Below are 19,003 nucleotides of genomic sequence, written 5' to 3'. Positions count from 1 at the left end.
ACTGTCAACTGTGCGGTCATGTAAGGCTATACATAAATGAAATGAATTTATGTAATTTTTCCCCCCACAAATAGAGCTTTCTTTTGGTTTTATTCGATCATCACTGGGTTTTTAATGTTTTTCACTATAAACAAAACAAAACAATAATTTTAAAAATAAAAAAACAATATTTTTTTGTGGGGAATCCCACTGACATATGATGACTTATGGTTGTTAACCATTTACGGACCGCAGAAACCATTTACGGACTGCCCGCCGTCATTGTACGGCGATACTTTGAAGTGGAATATCGTTGATATGGCAGCAGCTAGCTGCCATAACCCCAGTATCCTCTTCTTCAGCGGGCGGTCCGCTTTCAGATAAAAGTGGTCTCTGCGGCGGATTGGCCATGAGCTCACTTTTATCAGTGGTGGGAGAGAGCCACCCCTTCCGCCGCTCTCCGGTGCCCTCCGCCGCTTACCGGAGCCGCTAGCAACTGCGGAGGCGATCGCGTCCTCTCCCATCTGTGGTATGGAGTGAGGGGAAGATGGCACCCGCTTGGCTCCATACAATTGCTGGGCGGAAGCATCATTTCCACCCATAGCTCTTAAAGGGACATTTTTTTTTTTTTTGCATTTTAGTGTAAATATGAGATGTGAGGTCTTTTTGACCCCAGATGTCATATTTAAGAGATCCTGTCATGTTTTTTTCCTATTACAAGTGATGTTTACATTCCTTGTAATAGGATTTAAAGTGACACAATTATTTTTTTCAAACAACAGTGTAAAAATAAAAAATAAAAAGTAAAATAAATAAGAAAAAAAAAAACGCGCCCCGTCCCGCCGAGCTCGCGCGCAGAAGCGAACGCATATGTGAGTAACGCCCGCATATAAAAACGGTGTTGAAACCACACATGTGAGCATTAGAGCGAGAGCAATAATTCTAGCCCTAGACCTCCTCTTTAATTCAAAACTGGTAACCTGCAGAATTTTTTAAACATCGCATATGGAGATTTTTAAGGTTAAATGTTTGTCGCCATTCCACGAGCGGGTGCAATTTTGAAGCGTGACATGTTGGGTATCAATTTACTCGGCGTAACATCATCTTTCACAATATAAAAAAAAAATTAACTTTACTGTTGCCTTATTTTTAATTAAAAAAAGTGTATTTTTTTTTTAAAAGTGCGCTTGTAAGACCGCTGCGCAAATACAATGTGACAGAAAGTATTGCAACGACCGCCATTTTATTCTCTAGGGTGTTAGAAAAAAATATATATAATGTTTGGGGGTTCTAAGTAATTTTCTAGCAAAAAAATGATTTTTAACTTAACGTAAACAACAAGTCTGAAAAATAGGCCCGTTCTTAACTACTTCAGCCCCGGAAGGTTTTACCCCGTTCCTGACCAGAGCACTTTTTACAATTTGGCACTGCGTCGCTTTAACTGGTAATTGCGTGGTCATGCAATGCTGTACCTTTACATTTGCATCCACTTTTTCCCCCAAATAGAGCTTTCTTTTGGTGGTATTTGATCGCCTCTGCGGTTTTTATTCTTTGCACTATAAACAAAAAAAAGAGCGACAATTTTGAAAAAAAAAATATATTTTTGACTTTTTGCTATGATAAATATCCCCAAACATGTTTTTAAAAAACACATTTCTTCGTCAGCTTAGGCCAATATATATTCTTCTACATATTATTGGTAAAAAAAAAAAAAAATCGCAATAGGCGTATATTAATTGGTTTGCGCAAAAGTTATAGCGTCTACAAACTATGGGAAAGATTTATGCAATTTTTATGGCATTTCTATTATTTTTATTTTTTACTAGTAATGGCAGTGATCTGCATTTATACAGTGATCAGTGCTATCAAAATGCACTGATTACTGTGTAAATGTCACTGGTAGGGAAGGGGTTAAGACTCGGGGAGCGATCAAGGGGTTAAATGTGTGTTCCCTCACTGTGTTCTAAGTGTAGGGGGAGGGGACTGAGTAGGAGAGGAGACATATTGCTATTCCTACTTACTAGGAACAAACGACATGTCTCCTCCCCTCTGACAGCACAGGGATTTGTGTGTTTACACACATAAATCCCCCTGCTGGCACTCGTGCACTGCCGGCCACACGCATCGGGTCTCCTGCTGTGCAGCGCCCTCTGGCAGCTCTTAAAGAAAACCCCGCACGGGTATGGTGTTTCGCACAGAGGAGCCATTCTGCCCCCGTAAATAAACGTGAGCTGGTCGGGAACCGGTTAAAGTGGTTAAAGACGTGGTCAGCTGGCTTCCCCGCCCACTGCTTAACAACTAGCTATTTCCTCACACAGAATACGAATTGGATTTTTGACCGATCCAAATTCTAATCGTTCTGAAACAAACGAATAAACAATTCGAATTTTAAAGGATTTCAATTAAATTTGTTACTATTCAATACCTTTTTATTTGGAGATTTGGATTCATCCGAATAACCAAACATTTGTCTGAATTTGTATTTGGACTGAAACAAATTGCACATGTCTAGTACCTAGTACGTAATCCAGTGCAGAAGAGCTGCTTTGCTGCCATATACAGTATCTCACAAACCCCTCACATTTTTGTAAATATTTATATCCCCTCAAAATAACTCAATACACAGCCATTAATGTCTAAACCGCTGGCAACAAAAGTGAGTACACCCCTAAGTGAAAATGTCCAAATTGGGCCCAAAGTGTCAATATTTTGTGTGGCCACCATTATTTTCCAGCACTGCCTTAACCCTCTTGGGCATGGAGTTCACCAGAGCTTCACAGGTTGTCACTGGAGTCCTCTTCCACTCCTCCATGACGACATCACGGAGCTGGTGGATGTTAGAGACCTTGCGCTCCTCCACCTTCTGTTTGAGGATGCCCCACAGATGCTTAATAGGGTTTAGGTCTGGAGACATGCTTTACCCTTTACCCTCAGCTTCTTTAGCAAGGCAGTGGTCATCTTGGAGGTGTGTTTGGGCTTGTTATCATGTTGGAATACTGCCCTGCGGCCCAGTCTCCAAAGGGAGGAGATCATTCTCTGCTTCAGTATGTCACAGTACATGTTGGCATTCATGGTTCCCTCAATGAACTGTAGCTCCCCAGTGCCGGCAGCACTCATGCAGCCCCAGACCATGACACTCCCACCACCATGCTTGACTGTAGGCAAGACACACTTGTCTTTGTACTCCTCACCTCGTTGCTGCCACACACACTTGACACCACCTGAACCAAATAAGTTTATCTGGGTCTCATCAGACCACAGGACATGGTTCCAGTAATCCATGTCTTTAGTCTGCTTGTCTTCAGCAAACTGTTTGCGGGCTTTCTTGTGCATCATCTTTAGAAGAGGCTTCCTTCTGGGACGACAGCCATGCAGACCAATTTGATGCAGTGTGTATGGTGTGAGCACTGACAGGCTGACCCCCCCCCCACCCCTTCAACCTCTGCAGCAATGCTGCCAGCACTCATAGTCTATTTCCCAAAGACCACCAATGGATATGACGCTGAGCATGTGCACTCAACTTCTTTGGTGGACCATGGTGAGGCCTATTCTGAGTGGAACCTGTCCTGTTAAACCGCTCTATGGTCTTGGCCACCATGCTGCAGCTCAGTTTCAGGGTCTTTGCAATCTTCTTACAGCCTAGGCCATCTTTATGTAGAGCAACAATTATTTTCTTTTTTTAGATCCTCAGAGAGTTCTTTGCCATGAGGTGCCATGTTGAACTTCCAGTGACCAGTATGAGAGAGTGAGAGCGATGACACCAAATTTAACACATCTGCTCCCCATTCACACCTGAGACCTTGTAACACTAATGAGTCACATGACACCGGGAAGGGAAATGGCTAATTGGGGGTGTACTCAATTTTGTTGCCAGTGGTTTAGACATTAATGGCTGTGTGTTGAGTTACAGTGGGGCAAACAAGTATTTAGTCAACCACCAATTGTGCAAGTTCTCCCACTTAAAAAGATGAGAGAGGCCTGTAATTGTCATCATAGGTATACCTCAACTATGAGAGACAAAATGTGGAAACAAATCCAGAAAATCACATTGTCTGATTTGGAAAGAATTTATTTGCAAATTATGGTGGAAAATAAGTATTTTGTCAATATCAAAAGTTCATCTCAGTACTCTGTTATATATCCTTTGTTGGCAATGACAGAGGTCAAACGTTTTCTGTAAGTCTTCACAAAGTTGTCACACACTGTTGCTGGTATGTTGGCCCATTCCTCCATGCAGATCTCCTCTAGAGCAGTAATAATTTGGGGCTGTCGCTGGGCAACACGGACTTTCAACTCCCTCCAAAGGTTTTCTATAGGGTTGGGATCTGGAGACTGGCCAGGCCACTCCAGGACCTTGAATTGCTTATTTCGAAGCCACTCCTTCGTTGCCCGGGCGGTGTATTTGGGATCATTGTCATGCTGAAAGACCCAGCCACGTTTCATCTTCAATGCCCTTGCTGATGGGAGGAGGTTTGCACTCAAAATCTCACGATACATGGCCCCATTCATTCTTTCATGTACACGGATCAGTCGTCCTGTTCCCTTTGCAGAGAAAGAGCCCCAAAGCAAGATGTTGCCACCCCCCATGCTTCACAGTAGGTATGGTGTTCTTTGGTTGCAACTCAGCATTCTCTCTCCTCCAAACACGATGAGTTGTGTTTCTACCAAACAGTTCTACTTTGGTTTCATCTGACCATATGACATTCTCCCAATCCTCTTCTGGATCATCCAATTGCTCTCTAGCAAACCTCAGACGGGCCCGGACATGTACTGCCTTAAGCAGGGGGGCACGTCTGGCACTGCAGGATCTGAGTCCCTGGCGGCGTAGTGTGTTACTAATGGTAGCCTTTGTTAGGTTGGTCCCAGCTCTCTGCAGGTCATTCACTAGGTCCCCCCCCCCCGTGTGATTCTGGGATTTTTGCTCACCGTTCTTGTGATCATTTTGACCCCCACGGGGTGAGATCTTGCGTGGAGCCCCAGATCGAGGGAGATTATCAGTGGTCTTATATGTCTTCCATTTTCCAATTATTGCTCCCACAGTTGATTTCTTCACACCAAGCTGCTTGCCTATTGCAGATTCAGTCTTTCCAGCCTGGTGCAGGTCTACAATTTTGTTTCTGGTGTCCTTCAACAGCTCTTTGGTCTTCACCATAGTGGAGTTTGGAGTGTGACTGTTTGAGGTTGTGGACAGGTGTCTTTTATACTGATAACAAGTTCAAACAGGTGCCATTAATACAGGTAATGAGTGGAGGACAGAGGAGCCTCTTAAAGAAGAAGATACAGGTCTGTGAGAGCCAGAAATCTTGCTTGTTTGTAGGTGACCAAATACTTATTTTCCACAATAATTTGCAAATAAATTCTTTCAAAAATCAGACAATGTGATTGTCTGGATTTGTTTCCACATTTTGTCTCTCATAGTTGAGGTATACCTATGATGACAATTACAGGCCTCTCTCATCTTTTTAAGTGGGAGAACTTGCACAATTGGTGGCTGACTAAATACTTTTTTGCCCCACTGTATTTTGAGGGGACAGCAAATTTACACTGTTATACAAGCTGTACACTCACTACTTTACATTGTAGCAAAGTGTCATTTCTTCAGTGTTGTCACATGAAAAGAATAAAATGTTTACAAAAATGTGAGGGGTGTACTCACTTTTGTGAGATATTGTATGTATGTTATATGGTCAGCAAGCGGTTAAATACACTTATTTCTCTGTAAATATCAGTTTTGCTGTAGTAGGCTGTATACAGTACATTGCATGAATGCACCACCTAATGGGCAGGGTTAGGGCATCCCCCTGGCATGTTATTTATTGGAGTTTTTCATGTTTCACTTGAAGTGAAGTGCTAAATGTGCTGCTACCAGACAAAATAATTTTTAATTTTTTTTTTTTGCTTTGGTACACATCCACTAGGGCAGTGGCCAGCACCCATGTGCCGTTTGTCTGTCTATCCCTTGCTTTTTAGCCTATAAAACAGCTAGGACAGGCATGTCCAAAGTCCGGCCTTCGGTCCGGTTTTATATGGCCCCCACTTGCAATATGCTTTTATCACTTTTGTGGCCCCCAAGTTCCGCACAGGGTAAGGATGAGCTCCTTTTTTTTAAATAAATATATATTCTCTTATCCCCTGACAAATCCCCCAGCGCCTCTCACTGTAAGGTTGAGCTGGGGTATGTTGAGCTGGGGTATGTTGCTGGGGCGTGTTGCTGGGATGTGTTCCAAAGCCCGTTGGAAAGCTGACAGCGCGGGGCGCCAATAACAGGGACTAAGTCATTTCCCGGTCCACATCTGCAGAGCTCTCAGTATCTCAGTGCCTGTGATTGGCGGCGGTGATTGGCGGCGCCTTAGCAGGCTCGGGCACATAGACTTGCGAACACGCCCGAGGTCATCCTTGCAGTGAGAGGTGCTCTGGGATTTCTCAGGGAATAATAAAATAAGTCACCTAGTCAACTAGCATTTCACCTAGTTTTATCAAACCTTTCAGAATCCAGTAGTCTCTGCAAGTGTCTTGGTGGTACTGCCAATGCTGTATCCTGGCCTAGGCCGACAAGGCCCAGGCCTAGGGCAGCACTTTGCAGGGGGGCAGCACGGAAAGAGTCCCCGCCGGCTTGCACTACACTGTTAGTGTAGCGCAGAGCTGTGTCTTGGCCTAGGCCGACAAGGCCTAGGCCTAGGGAGGCACTTTGCGGGGGGGCGGCGGCTTCATGCCGCCCCCCCCGCACGAAACCCCCCCCCACCCGTACTCCTCAAGTCCCGCACATATACAGCCTACCGCGGCCGGCTCCCGCACATATACAGCCTCCCGTCCCGCAGCTTGCCTTGCTATGTCATGTGCAGTTGTGCACTTGCCGGGCGTGTACTTGGCGGGGGGGGGGGAGCGACTGCCGCCCCCATACACCGGACCGTGAGTGACCGTCAGTGTCACTGGCTGGCCAATACCTGTGGTGCACAATGCACTGCCACTTACTGGTAGCTTAAATCACAGAGGGCGAGGCGGAGCCTAATGCTCCGCCTACCCACCTCCGTACGGCATTACACGTTCTCGGGAGACGGACGGGGCTCTCTGTAACCACTGCCAGAGAGCCCAGAGGAGGAGGAGCGAGAGAGAGGAGGACAGCGGCGGGAACGGCTCAGGTAAGGACGAGTGAATTATCCCCGGCCCAGGTCCTGGATATATAAAAAAGAATTGAGTGTGTGTCAGGAGGCAAATTTATCTGGTATACCCAGTCAGCTTTAGTAATGCAGGCAGTCACTGTGCCCATCAATTGCCACCATTGTGCCATCAAACGCAGCACTGTGCCCATCAATTGCCACCATTGTGCCATCAAACGCAGCACTGTGCCCATCAATTGCCACCACTGTGCTATCACTGTGCCATCAAACGCAGCACTGTGCCCATCAATTGCCACCACTGTGCCATCAAACGCAGCACTGTGCCCATCAATTGCCACCACTGTGCCCTCAAACGCAGCACTGTGCCCATTAATTGCCACCACTGTGCCATCAAACGCAGCACTGTGCCCATCAATTGCCACCACTGTGCCATCAAACGCAGCACTGTGCCCATCAATTGCCACCACTGTGCCATCAAACGCAGCACTGTGCCCATTAATTGCCACCATTGTGCCATCAAACGCAGCACTGTACCCATCAATTGTCACCATTGTGCCATCAAACGCAGCACTGTACCCATCAATTGCCACCATTGTGCCATCAAACGCAGCACTGTGCCCATCAATTGTCACCATTGTGCCATCAAACGCAGCACTGTACCCATCAATTGCCACCACTGTGCCATCAAACGCAGCACTGTACCCATCAATTGCCACCATTGTGCCATCAAACGCAGCACTGTGCCCATCAATTGTCACCATTGTGCCATCAAACGCAGCACTGTACCCATCAATTGCCACCACTGTGCTATCACTGTGCCATCAAACGCAGCACTGTGCCCATCAATTGCCACCACTGTGCCATCAAACGCAGCACTGTGCCCATCAATTGCCACCACTGTGCCATCAAACGCAGCACTGTGCCCATCAATTGCCACCACTGTGCCATCAAACGCAGCACTGTGCCCATTAATTGCCACCACTGTGCCATCAAACGCAGCACTGTACTCATCAATTGCCACCACTGTGCTATCACTGTGCCATCAAACGCAGCACTGTGCCCATCAATTGCCACCACTGTGCCATCAAACGCAGCACCGTGCCCATCAATTGCCACCACTGTGCCATCAAACGCAGCACTGTGCCCATCAATTGCCACCATTGTGCCATCAAACGCAGCACTGTGCCCATCAATTGCCACCACTGTGCTATCACTGTGCCATCAAACGCAGCACTATGCCCATCAATTGCCACCACTGTGCCATCAAACGCAGCACTGTGCCCATCAATTGCCACCACTGTGCCCTCAAACGCAGCACTGTGCCCATTAATTGCCACCACTGTGCCATCAAACGCAGCACTGTGCCCATCAATTGCCACCACTGTGCCATCAAACGCAGCACTGTGCCCATCAATTGCCACCACTGTGCCATCAAACGCAGCACTGTGCCCATCAATTGCCACCACTGTGCCCATCAATTGCCACCACTGTGCCCTCAAACGCAGCCACTGTGCCCCCAAACGCATCCACTGTGCCCCCAAACGCAGCCACTGTGCCCCCAAACGCATCCACTGTGCCCCCAAATGCAGATACTGTGCCCATCAAACCCTGCCACTGTGCCCCCAAACCCTGCCACTGTGCCCTCAAACGCAGCTACTGTGCCCCCAAATGCAGCTACTGTGCCCCCAAACGCAGCCACTGTGCCCCCAAACACAGCCACTGTGCCCATCAATAGCTGCCACTGTGCACATCAAACGCAGCACTGTGCCCATCAATTGCCACCACTGTGCCATCAAACGCAGCACTGTGCCCATCAATTGCCACCACTGTGCCATCAAACGCAGCACTGTGCCCATTAATTGCCACCACTGTGCCATCAAACGCAGCACTGTACTCATCAATTGCCACCACTGTGCTATCACTGTGCCATCAAACGCAGCACTGTGCCCATCAATTGCCACCACTGTGCCATCAAACGCAGCACTGTGCCCATCAATTGCCACCACTGTGCCATCAAACGCAGCACTGTGCCCATCAATTGCCACCATTGTGCCATCAAACGCAGCACTGTGCCCATTAATTGCCACCACTGTGCTATCACTGTGCCATCAAACACAGCACTGTGCCCATCAATTGCCACCACTGTGCCATCAAACGCAGCACTGTGCCCATCAATTGCCACCACTGTGCCCTCAAACGCAGCACTGTGCCCATCAATTGCCACCACTGTGCCATCAAACGCAGCACTGTACCCATCAATTGCCACCACTGTGCCATCAAACGCAGCACTGTGCCCATCAATTGCCACCACTGTGCCATCAAACGCAGCACTGTGCCCATCAATTGCCACCACTGTGCCATCAAACGCATGCGTTTGTGCCAAACGCATTAATTGCCACCACTGTGCCATCAAACACAGCACTGTGCCCATCAATTGCCACCACTGTGCCCATCAATTGCCACCACTGTGCCCTCAAACGCATCCACTGTGCCCCCAAACGCATCCACTGTGCCCCCAAACGCAGCCACTGTGCCCCCAAACGCAGCCACTGTGCCCCCAAACGCATCCACTGTGCCCCGAAATGCAGATACTGTGCCCATCAAACCCTGCCACTGTGCCCCCAAACCCTGCCACTGTGCCCCCAAACGCAGCCACAGTGCCCCCAAACGCAGCTGTGCCCCCAAACACAGCCACTGTGCCCCCAAACACAGCCACTGTGCCCCCAAACGCAGCTACTGTGCCCCCAAACGCAGCCACTGTGCCCCCAAACACAGCCACTGTGCCCATCAATAGCTGCCACTGTGCACATCAAACGCACCACTATGCCTATCAATTGCCACCACTGTGCCATCAAATGCAGCCACTGTGCCCATCAAATGCAGCCATTGTGCCCATCAAATGCAGCCACTGTGCCCATCAAATGCACCACTGTGCCATCAAACGCGGCCACTGTGACCATCAATTACCACCACTGTGCCCATCAAACGCAGCCACTGTGCCCATCAAACGCAGCCACTGTGCCCATCAATTGCCACCACTGTGCCATCAAACGCAGCCACTGTTCCCATAAAACGCAGCCACTGTTCCCATCAAATGCCGCCACTGTGCCCATCAAACACAACCACTGTGCCCATCAATTGAAAGAGGAAGGGGTGTGGTTTACAGGGCGTGTCTTAAATAGGAAGGGGTGTGGCCTTGACAGGAAGGGGTGGGTCATATTTAAATGAGGGGGCGTGAGTTACGTCAGGCCTAGGGCAGCACAAAACCTAAATACACCACTGGTGTAGCGCCAGTCTTATGGGGCGGACTGGGCTGAGAGGCAAATAAAGCAGCCGCACTGCTTCTGGTATGCGGGCGGCTGGCATTCCGCAACTGTGGGGTGGGGGGGGGGTGCTGCTTCTAATTTTGACTGTCCTATCATCCTGGACCACAAACCTTCCTCACTGTGCTATATGTTTTCTTCTGCACCATTGGCATGGTTATATCTTCTTAGTCCTCTCCATAAAATTATCAGAAATTTGTGCTTAAAGTAGAACTATAAGCAACACTTTTTTTTTCATTTTGGATAGAGTAAGGGAGGGTTATAGCCCCTGTCAGTTTATTTTTTACCATCCCTGTCCCATTGCAGAGATTTCCCTTCACTTCCTGCCCCATAGATAAACAGGAAGTGAGAGGAAATCTATGCAAATTAAGGGAATCAATTGCCTCCCCCCCCAGGCCCTTTAGAACCCCACTCGAAAATTTCAGGGCGGGTCTTAAACAGCAAGGGGTGTGGCCTTGACAGGAAGGGGTGGGTCATATTTAAATTAGAGGGTGCAGGAGTTTAGTCAGGCCTAGGGCAGCACAAAACCTAAATACACTACTGGGTACTGCATTACCCTGTGTGTGGATGGAGCTGCTTGGAACTTGTGAACTTATTGCCTTGAAATTTTCAGGTTCAGATATGGATACTGACAAGCATGGAACTGCCCACAGTGCCAGCAGTGTTTAAAAATTCAAACCAACTTTTAATGAAGTTTTTTTTTTTTAAACCGCTTCAGCCCCGGAAGAATTTACCCCCTTCCTGACCAGAGCACTTTTTGCGATTCGGCACTGCGTCACTTTAACTGACAATTGCGTGGTCGTGCGACGTTGTACCCAAACAAAATTGACGTCCTTTTTTTCCCCACAAATAGAGCTTTCTTTTGGTGGTATTTGATCACCTCTGCGGTTTTTATTTTTTGCGCTATAAACAAAAAAAGAGCGACAACTTTGAAAAAAAACGCATTAATTTTTACTTTTTGCTATAATAAATATCCCCCAAAAATATAATTAAAAAAAAATATTTTTTTTCCTCAGTTTAGGCCGATAAGTATTCTTCTACATATTTTTGGTAAAAAAATCGCAATAAACGTATATTGATTGGTTTGCGCAAAAGTTATAGCGTCTACAAAATAGGGGATAGTTTTATGGCATTTTTATTTTTTATTTTTTTTATTAGTAATGGCGTCGATCTGTGATTTTTTTATCGGGACTGCGACATTATGGCGACTCATCGGACATTTTTGACAATATTTTGGGACCATTGTCATTTATACAGCGATCAGTGCTATAAAAATGCACTGATTACTGTGTAAATGACACTGGCAGGGAAGGGGTTAACCACTAGGGGGCAGTGAAGGGGTTAAGTGTGTCCTAGGGAGTGATTCTAACTGTGAGGGGGAGGGGCTACAACACACATGACAGCAATCACTGCTCTCGATGTCAGAGAGCAGTGATTTCTGTCCTGTCACTAGGCAGAACGGGGAAATGCTTTGTTTACAAAAGCATCTCCTCGTTCTATCACTCCGTGACACGATCGCGGGCACACAGTGGACATTGAGTCCGGTGACGAAGACCGCCGGCAGCACCGCATCTTAAAGAGGATGTACCTGTACGCCCTTTTGCCCACCAGTGCCATTCTGCCGACAAAAATCGGCGTGCGCTGGTCCGCAAGCGGTTAACATGTCTACATACTCAATCCAAGGGACAACTTTTAGACACATTTTTCAGGTTAACGAGATCTTATGGACATACATTGAGAGGCCAGTAAATGACCTTCTCAACTCTGACAGTCTTGCAGTACAGCCAATAGCCCGGTACACACTGCTAGGTTTTTATATATTTAATTTGCATTTAATTTTAAGAATGTCAGGCAAAATGGTCGGCCCTCACGCATGTTCACTACATCAAATCTGGCCCTCTTTGAAAAAAGTTTGGACACCCCTGAGCGAGGACAAATTTTTAACATTCGGTTCTCATTGAATTCAATGGGGTTCGGATTCAGCACCCAACCTTTACTCATGTTCACCCAACCCACATTAAACCAAACCCAGGTATGTTTGAGTCATCATTAATCAGGAGCATTGTGATACAAACAGGGCTGCTGTTAGAAACCATGGAGCCCCATACTGACAACCTGACACAGGACCACATACTTACAACCTGACACATGGCCCCATACAGCCAATGCTTCAGTTATAAATGAACACAGTAAGTGATCAGTATCATTCACTCATTGTGTTCATTCAGGAACAAAAGTTGCTGCTAAATATGACATTCACTAGACCCCTCTCCCACTCTCCATCTTGAAGGATCCCATTGTGGTCAGGGGGGACACAGGGGGGCCTGCATAGCAAGAGGATGTGTATAGTGCACAGGGAGGGTGATCAGTGTCATGGGGGCAATTACTGGAACCGATCCCCTGTATGGCTCTCTCTGCAGCAGCTGAAAGCCAATGGTAGGAAGAGGAAAATAATCCAGCTTTCAGCTGCTGCAGAGAGAGCCATACAGGTGATTGGCTCGAGTAATTCCCCTCCCCCAACAGCGCTGATCACCCTCCCTGCCCACATCCAATTCACCCTGCTGCCTGGGCCCCCTGCTGGTCTGGGCCCCATACAGGAGGACCGGTGGTACCCCCTTATCCACGTCCTTGGGTACAAATAAGGAAAGAGAAAAGTTGAAAACATTATTTTCTTAGAGAAAAAAGATGGGAACTACTTCATAGTGCTTTAGCAAAGTGAATGTCATCCACTTAGGATCTAATTTAACCATTGACTTTGTAATGTGAAATCTATATGACAGATCTAGTATGAGTTACTGCAATATGTATATTCATTTTTTTCTTTAGGATTTTTTATCGTAATCATTTAATAACCATTTTGTATTGTAGGTCCTCTTATCCTGCAGACTCCAATCTTTGTGTCTCGGGGAAGAGATATAAATATAAAGTGTCACAGCCGTCCTGAATATTCTGTACACAGGACAACACTCTACAGGAATAATTATCTCATGTATGAACTATTCGGTGATCTCCCTATCATCATTCTTGAAGGAAACTACGACCAGTCTGCAATATACAGATGTGTGAAAGAATTATCCCGGGATGAATATGTAACGCACACAGATGAAGTGTCCCTACATGTCAGAGGTAACTCATTGTGTGTCTATGGTGTTGTCTGTAACCAAAAAAGAATAACCATGGCTCCGGTCATCTGTTCCCATACCAGTGTGAGCTGGACCTCCTTCTCCACAAAGATCACAGCTTCTACAGGTCAGTTGTGTTTTTAGATGACCACCTGGACCATGGAGAGTTAAGAATTTGGCTATCCTGCTGCAAATCATTCCATAGTATGTAGCCATGAGCAGCTACATGAACTGTTATGTAATGAAGTGAAGAGAGGGGCTGTGGAGCTGGGCCAGCACAGACAGTCATTAAACACTCCTAGAAGAGTAGAGGGCTATGATGTGCAAGGAGGGAGGGGGCTGTGCTAGGGAACTGACCTTTCTGGAGAAAGTTCAAAGGCAAATTGCAAATATATAACAATTTGTTTGTGGAAAGGAAAAACCCTGAAAGTAAGCATTTAAAAAAAAAAAAAAAAAACGTATTTAGTTTTTTTGTGCAGTTTTTTACAGTTTTATATTCAATGAGAAATGTTCCTTATGCTGGCTCTGGCTGTGTTAGTTGAAATCTTCAGACCTCTGCCCTCCCCCATACCCCCTGCAGTGAATTCCAATGCTGTGGGGGTTAATACAGCAGCTGGAGTGCCAAATGTGCCCATCCCCCACCTTTCTGCCCCTCCAACATTCATTGAAGCTGTGCTATAGCTTCCATCAATAAAAAGCACTCTATGAATGGAGGAGGAGAACTTGTTTTTCATCCACCCATCCTCCCAAAGAGGGCAGAAGATTTCAACAAAGACAGCACAAGGGACACTTCTCATCAAATGTAAGTAACATTCCTTGTTTTGATTTAAAAAGAAAATTGATGACAGGGTCTCTTTAATATCAGGGAATAAAAAACACTTCGAATTCTAGAACAAAGTGAGATGTATCACCAGGGCTTTATTTTTCTCAGAGAATAGGTTTTAGGAACTCCCCCGTTGAGAGTCACCCCTTGTCTCAGTCCCCTACCCACCTTAAAGCACTGTACCTTGGTTCCAACTCCTACCTACCTCCCAGTACCGCCCCTTTTAGAGAATACAGAACAAGTAACATTTGTGGTGCTAAGTAATTTTCATGGAATTTGTCAATGATAACAAGAAAAGCAGTGAAAAAGATCCCATGCAGTCAGCAACAATACACCCCCCATCAACAACAGATCCCCAAGCAACAAGGGACCTCTTCCAAGAACATACCCCCCCAGCAACAATAGACCCATCCCCCAACAGTAGATCCCTCCTAACAACAATTGACCCCCCAACAACATAAGATCCACCCTCAGCAACAATAGATCCCCCAGCAGCCAGTATAAATAGACCCTGAAGCACACCCCAGCACCCCTTGCCATTACATACATTTAGTGTTGGAGGTTCCAGAACTGCGTTCCCCCACATCTCCACTGAAAAAAAGCCTAGGTGTATCATACATACTGCTTGATTGAGGGTGAGCCCAGAGCCTCATCCAGACAGAAGGCCGTCCAATGCCTTAAACCCTAGTAAAAGTCCAGTTTATATGGATTCAGACTGGAGTCATGGAGTCAGAAGGTAAAGTGGACTCCCTTTCATTCCTTTTTTATTTAAAAAATATTGATCCTTCAATCTGCCCCCCCCCCACCCCCCCAAAGAAGCCATTGACCAACATCTTTTTTTTGGACGGGAAATTTGAGAAGCACAGCCCACTCACAGTTTGTTGGGAGCAAAGTTCCTCTTTAATAACTAGGTCTACCTATCCCACCCCCAAAAATCCAAGGTAAAAAGATAGAAGGGATTCTTATCTCAGCAAAGCCTAATGCCCTGTACACATAATCGGACTTTCCAATGGAAAATGTGCGATCGGAGCTTGTTGTCGGAAATTCCAACTGTGTGTGGGCTCCATCGGACTTTTTCCATCGGAATTTCTGACACACAAAGTTTGAGAGCTGGCTCTAAAATTTTCCAACAACAAAATCCGTTCGTGTAAATTTCGATCGTGTGTAGACAATTCCGACACACAAAGTGCCACGCATGCTCGAAATCAAGCAGAAGAGCAGCACTGGCTATTCAACTTCATTTTTCTCGGCTTGTCGTAACGCGTTGTTCGTCACCACGTTCTCGACGTTCGGAATTTCTGACCAACTTTTTGTGACCGTGTGTATGCAGCCAACAGATCCATCCTGAAGAAGGCACGTGATCCCTGTGCCGAAGACGCGTAGGGGAGGGGCCAGGACGGAGCTGTCAGCAAGGATAGTGAGGCGAAGCAGACACACCACACCGCACGCCGTACCAACAATCTGGTTTTCGCATACAGAGCCCTGATTAGGATGGTGCACTCACGCACCTAGATTATGTGAGTACCCCTATGAAGGGAATATTTACTTTTAATAAAAGTCTTTACAATATCACACTATGGAGCTTTTCTCTTTTATCTATGATCTGGGATGCTATTGATCGAGCAAGTTGGATTTCATCACCTGCATATCGTTAGAGCCCAGGAGTGGCTCCCAAGCATGTTTTGGCATAGTTTAATTACTGTGTCACACGCTCTGAGGTGAGCGCATAGGCTTTTGGGGAACACTGGAAAAGCACTGAAGCATGATATAAGTTCTGCACGGGTTTTGGATGAGCATGATGATAAGCACTTCTTGATGAACACTGAATCTGTGCACCTTTGATATCATTTTGATGAACGTTTATGGTTTTGAGATCCATTTGGTGAAGGAGTGGATACTCTCTAGCCAGAGTTTACACCTGCATTTTCAATATATCTTTTGCATGTTGCACTTTATTTGTTGTATCACAATATTAATACTGCACGGTTTATAATAGATTTCTGAAAAAAAATTTTCTTGATAGCTATGCACTTTATATTATCATTTATCTTTTTAATATTTTTTTTGGATAGCTATGCACTTTATATACATGCACATTTTTATACTGTTTATTTTCCTAGCGCAAATGCAATTTTATTTTAATCTTTGAGTGTTATCTGCACGAGTATGAAACGTGTTTAGCGTTTGCAGCTTGGTTACGCTACTTGCTTATTTTATTATTATCATTGTTGGCTCGCAAGATCCATTTCATTATTGAGCCAACATCCGTTGGAAAAAATCAGATGGATATTGTTGTCAGCATGTGCGATCGTGTGTACAGGGCATAATTCTGTAAATGTAGAATGTAAAAACACTCAGAATCAGTAAGGCGCCTTTCACACATGCGGACCTTTCGTTCCATCAGTTTAGTCACATTTTTTCAAATAAGAAAAATGGATGAAGTTTACATTATGCCGCGTATACACGAGCGGACTTTACGGCAGACTTTGACGGACTTTCTGAATGAATGGACTTGCCTACACACAATCAACCAAAGTCCGTCGAATTCGTACGTGATGACGTACGACCGGACTAAAACAAGGAAGTTCATAGCCAGTAGCCAATAGCTGCCCTAGCGTGGCTTTTTGTCCGTCGAACTAGCATACAGACGAGCGGACTTTTCAACCAGACTCGAGTCTGTCGGATAGATTTGAAACATGTTTGAAATCTAAGTCCATCCAACTTTTGAGAAAACAAAGTCCGCTGGAGCCCACACACGATCGAATTGTCCGACGAAATCCCGTCCACCGGGCAAAGTCTGCCGTAAAGTCCACTCGTGTGTATGTGGCATTAGTTTTTCATCTGTTGAGTTTTTTTTACAACCACCAGCTAGAGTAGAGATAATCATCCATTAATATCTATTTTTCCATAGGGATGCATTGATGCCCGTGTTTCATCCGTCAATGGATGGATGAAAAATAGACAAATTGTCCCTTATGTGTGAAAGGGGCCTGACAAAAACAATTGTCAATTTATTCAACTGAAGGAAGTGGCACAATTTTCTACCCCTCTGTTTTGCTTTCGTCTATCTAGCAAGTTTACTCTGTGGTATAAGCAAGGAAGCTGAGATTTCTGCAATGTGTAAATTGTGCTTTTACTATACAAAGATGCTGTACATACAAAACTATTACAATCTTAGGAATACAATACAAGACTGACAGATCTCTATAACAAGGAAAATGCCTATCAAATGAACAGCATATAGTCTATATCAGTACAAATACACTTAAAAGTTACTTATTTTCTGTTACTGTATGTTCGTGATCTCCATTGGCAACGATTTTTTGGGAGCATCAGGCACTGTTCTTCTATCATGGGTGGCTTGCTTCTGATGTTACAGCATGATGGTGTGTGTGTGTGTCTGTGTCCCTACTCACCCCTTTTATGTGTCAGGCTGTTTACCATAGTTACCAAACAACAGAAAACATACCTGTTTACTGTAGCTGTGTAGACAATGGACTGTTGAAAACTGTATCTACGTACCCATTGTCTAATCAGGCCAACACCTGACAGTAATCTAACAGTCATTCTTTCAGTTTGAGAGCTGAAAAAAACCCTCAAATGAGTAAATCTCTTTCTTGTGTACTATAGCTATAGAGACAATAGCCTAGCCTGTTAATTGAACTGTCAATTAAATACAACAATGATATTTACCCCCATTGTATAAAACAGCATTTGTTTGAGAAATCTACTCAAGCCAAAAACTGACAATATCTCTATGACCAACCACTATTGTGTAATGTTATGTCCCATGTGTCGTAAGCCTGATTAATAAAAAAAAATCATATTGTAACAAACGCAACACATTCCGCCCTAGATTTTATTTTTCTCAGACTACACACAACATCTCTTCATTACTAAACTCATTCTAAACATTAATTTTCCTTGAGTGCAACACCTCCCATTTCTGTCACTGAGAAGGTGTTTCAGTCTTTAACTAAAAAGTTCATTAGAAAGTCCATTCTAAAGTTCTTTAGAAACAAGTCCAGGCTTGTAATAAATCAAAGGCCTTGCTCTCCACAGCTCTTGCGATCCTCCTTCATTCTTTCCATCATGTAACCACTTTTCTCTTGTCTTCCTATGGATCAAATCGGAGACAACCTGTGGAGTGGAAAACAAAGCAGATTATCTGTTCCTTCTAATAATACATAAACAGTAGATCCAGGCCCTTCAGCTAAAATCTCTCCTCTAAATGGCTTCTTGCCTGGATATCTGACTAACACTTTGCCCCCTGCCTGTACCCACTTCTGACCCTCCCAAAGAACATCAATAGGGAGGAGAGGAAATATACTGATATTTCCCAGAAGATCACTGCTGTTTATTTTGGAAGGTTTGCTGTTATGTAGCCTCACTTTCCACTCTTGCTGAGAAGTATCCATTAACCAGTCAGAGTCCCAGCCACTGTCTTGAAGCTCATCTGTCAATGCAAATGTAACTTCAAACCTTCCTGCCAGATTCCCTCTCATTCCTAGATAGGCTTCAGCTTCAGATACGTCACTCTTGGTTTCTATGTCATGGGAAGCAGTAACATGGTATCTGTTAAGCCCTGTTCTTTCAGGAACCTTACATAAATACTGAACTCTGCACTTCAGCTGTGGA

At 45.3% G+C, this 19,003-nt stretch overlaps 1 protein-coding gene across 1 annotated transcript in view; it reads left to right on the top strand.

Annotated features, from left to right (window-relative positions):
• LOC141116859 (high affinity immunoglobulin gamma Fc receptor I-like) overlaps positions 1–19,003 on the top strand; it is a 94,973-nt gene that overhangs the window by 42,729 nt on the left and 33,241 nt on the right. Inside the window, 1 exon segment of the mRNA XM_073609331.1 lies at positions 13,289–13,546. Within this exon segment, the coding sequence (XP_073465432.1) occupies positions 13,289–13,546 (258 nt within the window).

The sequence above is a fragment of the Aquarana catesbeiana genome, linkage group LG13 (assembly GCF_042186555.1).
Source record: "Aquarana catesbeiana isolate 2022-GZ linkage group LG13, ASM4218655v1, whole genome shotgun sequence".
In the NCBI taxonomy this organism is placed as follows: Eukaryota; Metazoa; Chordata; class Amphibia; order Anura; family Ranidae; genus Aquarana; species Aquarana catesbeiana.
Note: the sequence above shows the minus strand (reverse complement) of the source record. Positions and strands in the feature narration are given on the sequence as shown.